Raw genomic sequence first — 15,313 nt, forward strand, 5'->3', positions numbered from 1 at the left:
TTTTTCCCTTTTGAAAATTTTGGGAGGTTTTTTTCCTTGCATATTTTTGGTGATTTTTAAATGAAAAAGAATTTAATGAAAAAGTCTTTGTTATTTTTTTTGTCTTCAAAACTCACAAACAAAAACAGAAACTGCAAAAACAGTTTCTTTCTAATTATCACTGAATTTTCAAATTCCCCATGGTTCTTGAACATATCATGTGTTATTATACTGATTTTTTAAACACGATTCCATGACTTTTCAGGGTATAGCCTGGAAATTGCTATATACAAATTCAATGACTTTTCCTGGTTTTTTTTTCATGACTGTATGAGCCCTGGCTAATGACTGAAAACTTAAACTAAAAACTAAAACAAACTTAAACTAAAACACACTTAATGCATAGTTTTTACAGGTTAGAAAACACATACCAAAAACCAAAACGACCATTGCTCTAAGTGGTGACAAACCAAATTATACACAAACACAGCTGACATCAGCAACTGCACCCACAGACCTGTGTTCAAACAACCATTACCACGAGGAGAGTAATGCACGCAGTCCAAAACAGCCATTTGTAGTCGTCAGAGGTACATCATCAGCACATGATGCACACAAACAAACTGATCCACAATCTCACAAACACATAGACACACAAGCACTCAGGGTCTTACTGCGATGCGGAGCAGGGTAGCCCTGACGGCGGCCCATCGGTCCAGTCGTCTGTCGATGACCAGGATGAAACCCACTCCTGATGCTGCAACGCTGCAGGAAAGAAGCACATGCTGTTAGTGAAGGAAAACGCCTTTTTATATGAGAATGTGTTGTAAAGGTCTAGAGCAGGGGTCTCAACCTTTTTCAGGCCCAGGATCCCCTTCTATATAGATTGTATAAATGTGATTTGAACTTGAGATAATTCTACGAGTATTTTTGGGTCTTCTCTTCTTTGCTTGTAGCTGCTAAGTCAGCAGTGTTTGTAGTGTAGCTATGTAAATGAGGCTCCAGCCCCTTTTATTCTGTATGATGCCATAAAATCATACAGCAGTCTACTGTTTATGTTAACTCTTTTGGCTCCAAAAAGTATCAATATTTACGGTATTTTACTGTATTTTGGAACAACTGTGCAATGCTGTTAGTATAGGGCCACATTTCTGCCAGCTATTTTGTGTATTATCATACAGATGGGTATTACTGTTAAATTTACTGCAGTATTCTACAGCAGTGTAAGTTTACAGTGTAATACTGCAGCTAACCTGGAAGTGGTTTCTGTCCCTCTGTCAGACATACTTTTTGGCAGTGCTAAAAGGTTAAAGACAACATGCTGTCTTTTGAAATAGAAATGATAAAAATGAACTTCTCAAGAAAGTCTTTGGCAATAAAAGGATTCCCAAAAATCTTGATTTGACACATATGTGCAAATAGGCACTTTTTATGCACACATATGATGGTATGTTCTGTAACATAAACTGTTGTTGAAAAATAAATAATAATAATAAGAAAAGACAGGCAGAACCTCAGTGACCTTTGTTGGTCTTCACAAATATTTTTCGGGGATAAAAAAGCAATGCGAGGAAAGGTTAAACCTTTGCAACAACCGTCTGTAGTAATCATCTGTCATCAGTGATGATAATGAGGGACCCTTGTGATTACCATGGCAACCTTGGCTCTGCATTAATGTGTGTGTGTACGTGAAGATCCTGCCATTCATTCCACAGGCAGTGCCATATGTAGCAACCTCATTAAGCTAATGTGTGTGTGAATGCAGTATTTCCTGCAAAGATTTCTGCTGGACACACGCTTACTAACACCTTAACACAAAACGGATTAAGACACAACACACATACACACACTGTGGGGCCAACAACTGCTGAGCTGGTCCATCTGGGCATAATGATTAGCCAATTTTTATCATCACACACAGACATATTGAGAAAATGTACACACTACCCGGTGAACGCTGCGACATCAAATCCTCAATCCATTTCTACCGGAAAAAAATATTCCAACCCCATGAATGAAGCCGACTGAAAATCTGGGGAGACTATTTGCAATTCCACACCAAAAAAAAACAAACCACAAATTCTTAAAATCCCATTGTTATCATCCAGCAATAATCCAGTCCTCCTTAATGTTTTCGTAGTCTGTTGTTGTCAGTGTCTAATTCTTGCATCAACAATCATCTGTTTGCAGCCCGCGGATGGAAAGAGGTGACCGATCACATCCTTAAAGAGCATCTCCCTCCTCCTCTCCCTTCTCTCTCTGCTCCTCCACCACCTGCCTCTCGCCCTCGGCCAATCAAAACCAAGCCCCGCGTCTTGCTGTTCCCCCACAGCCAATCAGAGCGCAGAAAGCAGCCGATTGGCAGCTGGATGCACATAGCTAGTGGGGAGAAAGGGAGGGGGCTCAGAGGGGGATATGAAAGGTGATGAGCCACAAAAAAAGGCCGCCATGACACACACACACACACATATGTGTACATATACATGCATACATCTCCATTCTTCTACTCTCCTTAATTATAAGTGTGTACGCTTGAGTGTGTGTGTGATGGGAGTGCAGCGCTCAGCAGTAAAGCAAAGGTGAAAGAAAGGGAGGGGAGGTGAGAGGGAGGAGGAGCAGAGAGAGGGAGGAGGGAGTAAAGGAGGAGAAAGGACAGAGAGGAGAAAAGAGGTGTATGGAATGATTTAATTTGAATTCAATTAGCAAAACTAATGCTGTTTCATTTAACCTTGAAGTCACACCAGAAATCTTTCTTAAAGCATCAGGTTTATTGTGGCTGTTTTATTATGAATATTCTATAAATTCTGAAGATTAAAATCAGTACATTTTAAATGGGAAGTCTTGTCTTTCTGCAGTTCATACATTTTATAATTTATTTTATATCCCAAAATATATATTTCCTGCTATTTCAAATCTATGTCTTTATGTCTTCTTTTATGGCTCTGTCCCTGTGGCAGGCCTTTGGTGTTGTGCTGCTATCTGTTGGTTACAGACGGTATTACACATCCACAAATTGGCTAGATTCCCTTTACAGTTGTCAGACCAAATGAAGCTGCCGACTGTGTCTGTGTGTGTGTGTGTCTGTGTGTGTGTGTGTGTGTGTGTGTGTGTGCACTGCTAACCTGGGGATGCTGCTGAGGTAACTGAGGACATTTTGGACCTCCTCTTCCTCCAGCTCGCTGAATTCTGGGAACTCTGGGAAGACGATGATGGGGCTGCCGTTCATCCCGCGGCCCCCTTGAGATGCACAGGTCCAGGAGACAAAAACAGAACAGCTTAGAGTGACAACCAGACAATGTCAACCTGACGCTTGGCATGTTATTGACATGGGAAAATACATGCATTTGAGCAGAGGGACATTACTTTTATTATCTTTATTGTTTTGGTCTTTTTATTTGTATTTACTCATATTGACAATTTGGGTCTTGCATTTTGCATTTTTTGTCCTCTTGTTTTAACTTTACCTTTACTTCCTGAATTCTGCCTTGCTTATCTTTTAAAGGTGAGATTAATACATTTCTTATGTGTGTGTGTCTGTGTGCACTAATTAATTGTTGTTGTTGCTGTTATTATTCTCTCTCTCTCTCTCTCTCTCTCTCTGTCACACACACACACACACACACACACACACACACACACACACAAACACTAGACCTTCTCTTTCGTTGGTGGGTCAAGTTGCAAAGCCGTTCTTCATTATAATGAATTATTCACATGCTGACACTGGGCAGGCATTATCGTCATGGTAACCCCAAACTGGGCCCTAAGTGTGTGTGTCTGTGTGCATCAGTGTGCATATGTTTTTTTTTCTTTATGTTGCATTACATTTCTGTGTGAGATGTTTTTTGTGTTAAGTTTAATAAAATGTCAAACTTTTCATGAGATCTTTACTTTCAAGACAAGTTGACGAATGAAGAACTTTATCAAGGGCAAAATGTGTGTGCTCGTCTATCTTAAATTTACAACATTAAAATTGTTTTTATTTCTAAAGGGAAGTAAGCCTCTGAATCAGAAGTGTAATGTACATGAATGGACAACGCAATGCTGTCTACACAGCAACAGGTTAATTAAGTTGATGCTTCTAAAGCATTCCCTGTAAAATAATGGACGTAGCCATGGTGACGTCACATGGTGAAGCCTTTGAAATTTTGGCTATTGCCATCTTGGATTTTTGGAGCCAAGGGCGACCATATTCGGACAAGAGGGTGGAACTAACCCTAAAGCTAGCTGCTAGCTTGGTTAGCACGGTGCATTTGCGTGATAATATTAGTTTTAGCAAGCAAACAACTTAAATTCTTAAAAACATTTTTAAAAAACTACCATAGTTCCTGATTTAAAAAAAAGACTATTTGGCTCCCTAGAGGGTCTTTTAGCACAACCAAACACATTTTGTAATTTAATTTATAACAAAACATCATATTTCATAAACTCATATGTTTTTTTATGCAAAAAAACTTGCAAACTTGTAAAATAATTAAAGCTGTCGGGTAAATGCAAGAAAGTAAAAAGTATAATATTTCCATTTGAAATGTTTTGGAGTAAAAGTATAAAGTGACATGAAGAGAAAATGCTAAGGTATAGTACAAGTACTATATATTCATACGTAAGTACAGTACTTGAGTTAATGTGCTTAGGATGTAAACACGTTTATTTCTGCTGTTAATTTGGGTATTTTTATATGGGGGTCTATAGGGCCCCACAGATTGCTGCTTATTTTAAAGCTATCGCACAGAAGGCAGGACCTCTAATACACCTCACTAAAATATATAGAAAGTTTAAACTAACACACATATAAATGGAGATAATTGTCTCATTTCCAGAATAATTTTTCAAGTGATACTTTAAAGTCTGCAGAGTAGAAATTAAACTGTTTCTCACATCTGTATGAGCAATCTACTGCTCTCAGAGGCACACGCTTCCTCTGATTTCAGCTACAATGTTGTTGCTGTTTGACAAAAATAAAGCAACCAAAGTGTGGACTGTAAGCTTTTGACAAATCTACAAAAATAGTCAAACGAAGCTGTGTAGAAACAAAAAATGATAAACTGAGGTCACACCTGAGACTATGCTACAAATATCTATAATGCAACACACATAAATTAACATATTTAAATATAGGTAAGCACAATTTGTCCTATTCTTACATGAAATACTTCTTTGGCTTACATGAATGTGATTTCACACCAATAAACAAATCCTCCAATCTAATTTAATCCATGGTGCTCATTTAAAATCAAGATCCATCTGGGGTTACAAGTTCATTCTGAACTTGACCACTTCACTGCAGGTCTAATAGTGTAACAGTATTACAATGTTTCATGTAATTGGATTTGTTAAGCTTGTTTGAAATGTTGGGTTTTTCTTTCTTAGGAGTTGCAGTTTATTTGCTTAACTTGCTTAAATTGAGCATCTCTTGTAAACTAAACATTCCTACTGTACATTTTAACAAGAAAACAGAGTTATATTTGAACTGGCTGACTGTAAAAATGGTTCATGGAGTGCAGCATGTCCTCGGTGTGTGTGATGGTCAGAAATAACAGAAGTCAAACCAACCTGGCAGGATGGCAAACTGCTTCTGGAGTTCAGAGCCAATTTCTGCTGCACAAAGAGGACCATCCCTTTGCAGGATGTCATCTGAGGAGAACACAGATATATTTATTAGATGCTAATGTCTCCACATACAAAACACATCCTTATTATCACACTGTAGAGCAGGCAAACGTGTTGGAAGTTAGTCAATCTTTGCAATTAAGGCTGACAAGGTCAGACGACCGCTGCAAACGCAGGAGGAGGCCCGGAAAGGGGAAGAAAGGAGAAAAGATGAGAATAAAAAATAAAATAAAAGAGAAACTTCCAAAGAGGAGAAAGGGAGGAGAGCGGAGAACATGAGGTTTACAGCATTTGGATTTCCTCCTCTCTTCAGTTATCTCATCAAACCCTCAGAGACATGAAGAGACAGAGAAATATAGAGACATAAAAAAAAAAAAAAAATCCCCTCTATCCCCTGTTTGCCATGTGTGACCCATGTATGCCAAACACAAGAGGGAGAACTGTTAATTGTGTACAAGCATGTGTGCATGTGTGAATGAAAACTGTCATGCTTCTGTCATGTTAGTGTGTGGAAAGGAGCATCACTGTGAAGTACATGTGTGTGTTTGGGAGTACAGACAAAGGCTGGCACTGAGAGCGGTGTGAGGGGAGTGTGGAAAGGTTTCCAAGGCAGTATGGTCGGACTGGCAAGGACAGGCAATCATTACCATCTAAGTGCAAACTGAGCAAACTGTTCATATTTTAGAAATCCCCCCACAGGGGCAGCTTTACGGACTGATTCTAGCTTCCAATTTTAAGGGCAGATTTCTCTGAAACCTGGAGCGACATTACTTTTCTTGAACTGCTTCAGACGGTGTAAAAAAAAGCTAGGGAAAAAAATTATATTCATAATTATTATGACACATGTTAAATTATGTTGCACAATTATTATCATTTTTAAGCACTTTTTCCAGGCAATTTCTTTGTTTTTGTTTTTTTAAACTTTGTTTTTATTTTTACACTAATTTTAGGTAATTTTCTTGCACTTTTTTACAAATGTCTTGCTAATCTTTGGGTCATCTTTTACTCATTGCCTTCTTGCCATGTTTTTTTAGAGAGAGTGAGCAAATTTGCTCAGGTTTAAAGGCCTTCCGACAGCATGCTTGCTTTAAATGCATCTCAAAAATACGTTTTCTTATTGTGACTTCACTTGGATGTTTGGGCTTCAATGTGCAGATGCAGAGTTTGCTGCAGAGTCTAACTGCCCATTCTGATGTTTGTTCGTCAGTTATTTCATTGATCTTTAAAAGCTGTGATCTGAGGACACTATTGTTTTCTGCAGCAGTCAGATTAAGAGCTTAGATCCTCGGTAATGCTGTGGAGAGTGTGTCAGCGCACCGTTGGCTAGACAGTGACTCACAGCACAAAGTGTAGCTCTCATGTCTCCTGTGTAGTCCACAGCATGTGTGAGGCAGCTGTTTACAAAAATAAAACATGCAACACATGTAGCTGTGGTCAGGAAGGAATCTGTTATACTAGATGTGTACAGCACTGACTGGCACACACGCACACACACGCACGCACGCACACACACACACACACACACACACACACACACAGTAATAATGATGCCAGTAAGGCACTGGGTATGGCTCCTGATTTCTGGGGATTACATTAAGATGACAGAGCAGTGACTCAGGAACAGTGGTGGAATGTAACTAAGTACATTTACTCTTGTTCTGTACTCAAGTATAAATTTAAAAGGTACTTTACTTGACATTACTTTTTATTTCATTTATTTAAACGCTTCAGTTACTAGACAAATTGAGATTTTAAAAGATGATGTTTCATAATAAATTAAATTACAAAACAGTTTATCTAAGTACAGCTGCAACAATTTGCTAAATAATCAGTAAGTTGTCTGGCAGAAAATTAATTGCCAACTGTTGTGATGAACATTTGTTTTTCTTTTTAGATAATTTAAAGTTTTTAAGATGCCTTTTTTTTCAAGTAATTTTGAGCTTTTGGGGTGTTTTTTTTAAAAAATACTTTTTAGTTTTGAGGTGTTCTTTATATTTTTATTTTTTTAAAAATTTTTGCTTTCATTTCTTTTCTAATAATCTTAAAGTTTAGAGTGTTTTGTTTGTTTTTTAAGATTTCTTTGCATTGGGTACTTTTTCTTTTAATACTTTTAGTATATTTTCCTGATTATACTTACTTTTACTTTAACATTTTCAATGCAGGACTTTTACTTGCAACGGAGTGAAGGATCTGGATGAGAGCTTAGTTTGAGACAAGGATCAACGTGAATTCAGAGAACACTGAGAATTGTTATAATGAGAACAAGAAGGCTTGATTGAAGCTCACAGACAACAATCAAACAGCCTTATCACTAACTTCAAATACAAAATATCAAAAGACCTTCAATTTTTATTCTTGCACAAAGTACAGAAATAAAGCACTTTCAATCACCCTTGTTCGTCTATTTTCAAAAGCTTTCAGGGTGTTTGTTACTTTCTCAAATTCAAAAAATTTTCAAGGATTTCAAGGATCCTTGTGGGTTACAAGAAGCTGAGCAGGACACAGTTTAGAGAGATGGTTGACGTGTCATTAACGCAGGTCCACTTTAATAGATTTTAACTGACCACAGAGCTTCCAGCAAAGTTCACCAGCCTGTAATTTACCCAAAACAACAACTCTGCCATAATGACAGTGGCTCTACAAGAAGGGAAGGGAGGACGTACTTATGTTATGTTAATAACTCTTTAAAAATACAATGTATAAGCCCAAAAGAGTCAAGATTCTGTGTTAGAAATGCTCAGATGTTCAGACTGTGTGTGAGCAAATGCGCTGTCATCTGTCAGGGTGTGTGTTTCGGTGTGTGTTTCAGTGTGTTGCCAGGCCAGCTGTCAGTTCAGTGTGTCTGGCAGTAAGCTCGGGTTAAGACCCAAAGTCTGGAGGGGAGCCAGACATGTGCACTGACTCTACTGTATCTGCGTGTGTGTGTGTGTGTGTGTGTGTGTGTGTGTGTGTGTGTGTGTGTGTGTCTTTGACCTCAAAGACTTTGACCCAGTAGTCATGCCTGGTGGCAGGCCTCTGTATCTGTAACTATCACAACACTCTCCCATGATGTCCAGCCTTTGAGTCTTCATTCACCCTTTAAAAACGGACCTCGTTGTTTGCATAATCCTGTTTAAATATATTTAAAATAAAAACCATAACAGCTCAAGCATTCATTCTTTTCTCAGCAGAAAGGTAAGAACTCTGTCAATCCAAACATCATGCCATGACCTCATGTCAACTTATCTTACATGCAATGCAAAAGTAGTTTTTCGCTGTAATTACCGCTGAATTTCCCCAGAATTTCCCATGGACAGCCACAGGAGATTGTTTTTTCCATAATCCTGTATATATCGATCTAAAAAAAACAATAGTAGCTAGAACATTCATACTTTTTGCAGTAGAAAGCAGAGGTTTAAGTCTTCCGTTTCATCATGTTGTACGCAGATGATGACGTCATTATGTATCTGTACCTGTGGCGCAAGAGGAATGACTGATGACTGATGCAATTTTCTCACTTATATTTATGTATCGATTTAGTGCATATAGTCTTTCATGTCTTAGCATATGTAGGTACTGAGCATGCATGTTTAAAATGCTGTGAGTGTTTTTAAAACTACATGGCTTTTAACCTTTCACTATTTATTTTAGTCTTTAATTCTTCCTTTCTTTTTTTTTAGCTCTGCTCAGGTAGTGCAACCTTATTTCGTTATATATACCTGTACAATGACATTAAAGGTATTCTGACTCTGACATTTACATGTATTGTCTTGAAGGCACTGATCCTGTGAAAAGAATCAATCTGCCTATCACTGCTAGCAGTTTAGTGTCAGCTTTTCAACATGTTATTATTTGTTCCTCTATCCAGTTTCTTAAATCATGTGGTTATTTCTAAATAATGCCTTTTATTGTAAAAATCCAATAAGTCATTCAAAGAGATTTTATAGAAAATTAACACGCTTTCTTCAAGTTGAAACGAACCATACATGCCTACAGGGGTAAATAGTGCACACAGATCAGACATTCAGGCGTCAGGCTGCTTTTCGCTGCTGCTCAAACTCGAAAGCTCCCAGCTTTGTCTTCAGCCGAATGAATGAAATTAAACTATAGCGGCAAGGCTGCAAGTGAACCCCTTTACCCACCAAACAGCACACACACACACACATACACACACACACACACACACACACACACACACACACACACACACACACACTCTCTCTCACTGGAAGTGGGGCAATGCAGCTAAACACAAATAGTGATTATGGGGGGCCTAGAAAGAATGTCCCTCCGCCTCCTTGTACCCTTCCCCCAAGCCCTGACACCCCTTCACTATTTCATTCATCCTTTTTTTCGGGGGCTTAGCTGAGGGGCAAACTGATACATAACTCAATGCTCTGCCCATTAAAACTAAATATAACACCATTCAGCTCCGTTTAATCTGGGTCACTCCATCTTTAGCAGTCACATTTACTTCAAAGTCAAAGTTGTTACTGACGATACAACAAATGTTTCATTACATAAATTTGAGAAAAACTCCATAACAAGTTAAAGCCGACTAAATTACACTGATTCTCGAGTGTCTCCCACTGAATGCCTGTTTGTGTGATTCTGTGAGAGAGGACTTAGAGAGGTGAAAAGATAGTGAAGAGGAGGAGGGGAAGGAGGAGAATGAAGCAGTCGGAAAAAAAAAGAGCCCAGAGGTGCTCTCGTCTCGAAAGGATGAAATGGAGGACAGGGTTTCTTTACACATGCCTACATATTTAATGTGTTGGCCTGGTGCTAGTTGATACTGTGGATGTGTTTTCTCTGTGGTAGGGGGTCAACAGCCGTCTAACACTGTACTATAAAACACACGCCACCAAACCTACATCATATAAAAGTGGCCTGCTTCTTTTTTTATCTCTTTTCTTTCAATTTTGATTGACTGTTTTAAGAAAAGCTGACATCTCTGCTGTTTTAGAGCTACAACAATGAGTCGTTTTATCTATTTGTCAATATTCACATTGTCAAATGTGAACATTCAATGCTTTTATTTGTGAGATATGAGAGTAACCGAAGATCCTTGGACTGCTGGTTGAAAAGAAAACAAGTGATCTAAGGACATCACCTTGGGCTGATGGAAATTAAAACAGGCATGTCAACTTCACTTTCTTGTTCTGTTCATAGGTATGAATGCAACCACCATCTTTGTGAGGGTATTTCTGAGCTTTTTTTTAAATTTTATTTTGTGCATGTCGAATTTAATGCAACATACTTGCATAAAAAAGGAGCATGCAATTTTTTTGGACAAGTTTTCTTTGGTGCCTGATGCCTTTCACAAGTATTTATACCTATTAACCTTGCTATTTCTTTCAAATACATGGGAAAAAGGCAACTTGGTAAGAAATGTCCAACAAATTGCAAGAAATCAGTAGTTTCAAAAGAAAGTCTTTTTAAAAGCTAGAGAAAATGTCTAGGGAATGTCAAATTAACATATTTAAAATTATGTCACAAAATTATTGTAATTCTTAAGCCCCTTTTCCAGGTCATTTACTTTTGTTCTTACTTTTTTAAAACAAAATGTCAGTTTATTTTCTGGTAATTTTTTCAAATTTCCTGCTAATTTTTGGGTCATTACTTCTTTTGTTGCACATTGCCATCTTGTTATGTTTTTGAGCGAAATCAAGCCAATGCACTCATGTTGCCAAGAGTTAGGGTTGTTTGAATATCAGGATTTGATCCACTCAGCCCAATAACATATAGCCTAAATATATAAGTAATATATAGTCTAAAAGTGCTGCATGATTAATTAATTTTATCTTAAACTCAAGTGAGCGGAGCACTATTTCGGATGTTAGCCATTCGGCCAGCGGAGGTCAGCCGCTCAGCCACCAGGAGTTTGCCCCTGACACTGCACTTACTGTACGTGTGTTTTTGGATTAGTTTACAACTATCACTCCTTTACAATAATATGTTAAAAAATTCGATTTGTGAAATACACTTTGGTTAGGCCAGTCCTCTGAGCTGAAAGATGGGCAACAGTCCTATTAAGCCCCATAAAGGTTCAGTCCATTACACCTACACAAAGCATTTTCTGTGACTGTCTCACTCACAACACCCCCTCTTCTCCCTTTGTTCTGCAGTCATGTTCCTACAGGTTCTCACTGCTAAACACACATTGTCAGTTCAAAGATGGCAGCCAGCTGTTCTCTGCTGGTTGATGGCTGCCAGCGCTGGTGCTGCTGGTCAAAGTTCAAAGCCGCAGGAAGCTGTCTAATGTTGACTCAAACACACAAGCACTCAGACGCAGGACCCTGACTGAGGACTGTGCAAACAAAAACAAGTATGACATGGTTGGGCACTGAGGTGTACAAACACATAGATACAGACATATGCACACAAAGCAGCAGCATCAGAGTCCACTGATAAATGTCTGAGGCATCAGGTCCCCTTAAGCTTTGGTGCATAAACTGAGGTTGCAGAGCCACAAATTTAATTGATGGAGAAATTACTGATGACAAGATACAGTGCTACTTCTTGGTGTATGAAATTATCTTTAGACATCATTTGTATGTACAAATACAAGCACAAGTACATGATCGATGACTAGCAAATTCTAATGAGTTCATACCAAAACCAAAGTGGACATTTGTGCCAAATTTGAAGAAATATCCACAAGGTATTCTTGAGATTTCACCCTGACAAAAATTAAAACAGGCGCAAGGTCACAGTTACCTTGACCTTTGACCACCAAAGACATTTGTGTGAAATCTAAAGTAATTCCCTCAAGGTGCTCTTTAGATATCACATTCAAGAGATAGATAGAGATAGAGATCACAGTGATTATTAGTTAAAGTAGTTATCTCACAAATTTGTAGAATTTTGAAAGATGCAGTATATTTATAAACTTCAAGGTAACATGTTGTGGATGCTGTAGCTTCAAAACTCCAACCAAATTTCAGAACCTTCTCAGCTAAAATCAAGCAGTTGTTTCAGAGACAAAATAATAAAATATTTCTATGCATGCAAAGAGAGGCATGCATCCCCATTTTTTAAGCTGTGAGGGCCATAGGAGTATATAGGTTGTCCTCTGAGCTTCAATATCGACCCTGCCTAATAACATGCCATTAAAAAAGTAGGTGATTGAGACATTCATAAGACAGACGTCCAGCACTGCGGCGTCACTGAGACCTTCAGCCCTCCATCTGCAGCTCTGGTATGCACCACATGGAAAGACTCAGAATGCAGACTGAAGGGCACTGGGTTGGAAAAATGAGGTTTGAGAGTGTGAGTGTGGTGAGGGTGTGGCAGCAGGGTTAAAAGTTGCTGGCATCAAATGTCAGCAGAGAGATGGTCAGCTGTGATGCCTGTATTTGCATGAAGCAAGGATTTGCAAGCCGCTCGGTGCAGCTGTGTATGTGTGTGTGTGTGTGTGCGCGTGCGCACGTGCACTTGTGTGGGGGAATCTGAGCTCTATTATCTGGCATTATAGTCAGGGTTTACCAAAGTCCCATCTGTCACTGCTGTGTGGGGTATCTAACACACACACACACACACACGTACATACACACACACACACACACACACACACACACACACAGGAAAGGGTAATACACATACACCATGCCGAAAAATAAACTGGGTCACAGGACCAACAGTGGAGTGTGTGTGTGTGTGTGTGTGTGTGTGTGTGTGTGTGTGTGTGTTGAATTGGTGTGGATCAGGAGAAACAGCAGTCAGACAAACATAATATTACGGATGGTCACGTGATTCAGCATGCAATCGGGGGACACCGAGAGGTCACTGAAAGATGATTTTTATTTTTTTTTATTTTAGTGAACTTTTTAGGAAATTGGGGAAATTTATTAACAGGAGAGAATAATGAGACTTGGTGAAATTAAAGCTAATTTTAATCATGGTGAATTGAGTTTTCTGCAGTATTTACAATTGAAATCTATATTGCAGAAGCTCATGTCTCCAGGTATTACACCAGGAAGCTAAAAGTGATCTTCCTCTGTCCAACAACGGTTACAAATCCAGAACAATGGCATCGGGCCTGACTCCGTCACTGGCACTGTGCCCTGATCTCCTGAATAGACAGTGGCATCATCATCTCAGCAAAACAACACACTACTGTCCCACTGTCCCACTGTCCCACTGTCTGCAGTCTGCGCTGCCGTCACAACACACACAGACATGCAAACGCTTGGAGGCTGTGATTTTGTCCCGACACATTGATGTTCTTGACCAGGGATAGTGCCATGAAGAGCTGTTGCTTTTTACCAAAGCATCGCTGTTTTTCGTGTCAGAATAGTGGCACAAAAAGCATTTTTTAACAAGACATTGCTGCATTTCCTGCTGTTGTTTTTTAACCACACAGTTGTGAGTTTTGCCAGGATAGTACTACAAAAGGCTGTCGTTTTTACTGAGTGATTGCCGTGTTTCTTGCCACAAAATGCCACAAAAAGCTGTCGTTTTTACAAAGATATCACTGTGTTTGCTGCAAGGATAGTGACATAAAAAGCAGTGTTTTTTAACTGAGACATTGCTGTGTTTCCTGCCAGGATAGCACCACAAAAAGCTGTTGTTTTTCCGAAGACATCACTGCTTTTTCTTCTGGGATAGTGCCACTAAAAGTGGTTGTTTTTCCCGATATATCACTGTGTTTCTTGCCAGGATAGTGCAACAAAAAGCATTGTTTTTTTAACTGAGATATCGCCGTGTTTCACCGTGAGATATCGCTGTGTATCGCTGTGAGATATCAGTGTTTCCAAGGTATCGCTGCATGCTTTTTCTTCCGTGATGCCACAAAAAGCTGTTGCTATTACCACGATATCACAGTGTTTCCTGCCAGGACAGCACCATGAAAAGCTGTTGTTTTTTACCAAGACAGTACTGCTTTTTCTGCTGGGACAGCACCAAGAAAAGTGGGTATTTTAAGCCAAAACATGATCATCTCCAAACTATTACAAAGTGGATTTGTGCCTAAACTTAACTACATTAACACAGAGTTGAAACGTAAAGTTTTAACATATCCATCATGTAATAACATACAAATGTAACTTATCCATGGTTTGTAGAAATATGCATTGCCAACATTTTCGTGCCCATCGTGTGCATGCATGTGGTCTCATGGAAATTCATGAATCAAGTACCTCCTAAACACTGCGAGTTGTTGAGGGATCTGTGGTGCAACTCACTCCAACTACAAAGCATGTACTTGCAATCTTGTGGGTTTAAACCCAGGTCCTCCTCCCTTCCTCTCTCCCCACCATTAGAGTAAAAAACTGTAAAAGCTCAGCTGAGAGTAAAACCAGCGGATAGGAACAGCAGCTTTTTTTAGCTGCCTCTGGCCATAGCTACCAGTCATTACGCTACACAGAACAAAGAAAAACATGAAAACTAAGGAAGACAGAGAAGGGGAAGAAAGAGGAAAATGACAAAGAGAATAAGAAGGAAGCAGCACATAAGTAAAGAATCCAGGAGGTCTGTGTTTTTACTTGCCCTGAAAGAAACTTGCAGCTGTAGGAAAAACCTGACACAACTCTTTTACACAATGACATCATGCACTGGAAGCAAGACTTATCTTCTATAATTGTCTTTTAAGGTCACTGAGGGCGTGCTGGATTCACTTTGGGATGTTTTGGGGGTAGAAGGATTTATTACATCAAGTCTGTGAGACAAAGTTTTGACAAAACCACCTCAATTCTAATATTCATGCAGAAGAGAACACTGGTCTGGTCTTATAGCACAGAAACTTGAT

The 15,313-nt window shown here is 39.1% G+C and overlaps 1 protein-coding gene across 5 annotated transcripts in view; it reads right to left on the reverse strand.

Annotated features, from left to right (window-relative positions):
- The window catches only part of LOC121962863 (guanine nucleotide exchange factor DBS-like), a 59,232-nt gene that overhangs the window by 26,316 nt on the left and 17,603 nt on the right, over positions 1–15,313 (reverse strand). For all 5 annotated transcript variants that reach the window (XM_042513183.1, XM_042513181.1, XM_042513180.1 and 2 more), the window contains exons 2-4: positions 5,533–5,613; positions 3,102–3,216; positions 654–744 (exon numbers count right to left, since the gene is read on the reverse strand). In XM_042513183.1, the coding sequence (XP_042369117.1) occupies positions 654–744; positions 3,102–3,216; positions 5,533–5,613 (287 nt within the window). The remainder of the gene's footprint in view (positions 1–653; positions 745–3,101; positions 3,217–5,532; positions 5,614–15,313) is intronic.

The sequence above is a fragment of the Plectropomus leopardus genome, chromosome 24 (assembly GCF_008729295.1).
Source record: "Plectropomus leopardus isolate mb chromosome 24, YSFRI_Pleo_2.0, whole genome shotgun sequence".
NCBI classification, from domain to species: Eukaryota; Metazoa; Chordata; class Actinopteri; order Perciformes; family Serranidae; genus Plectropomus; species Plectropomus leopardus.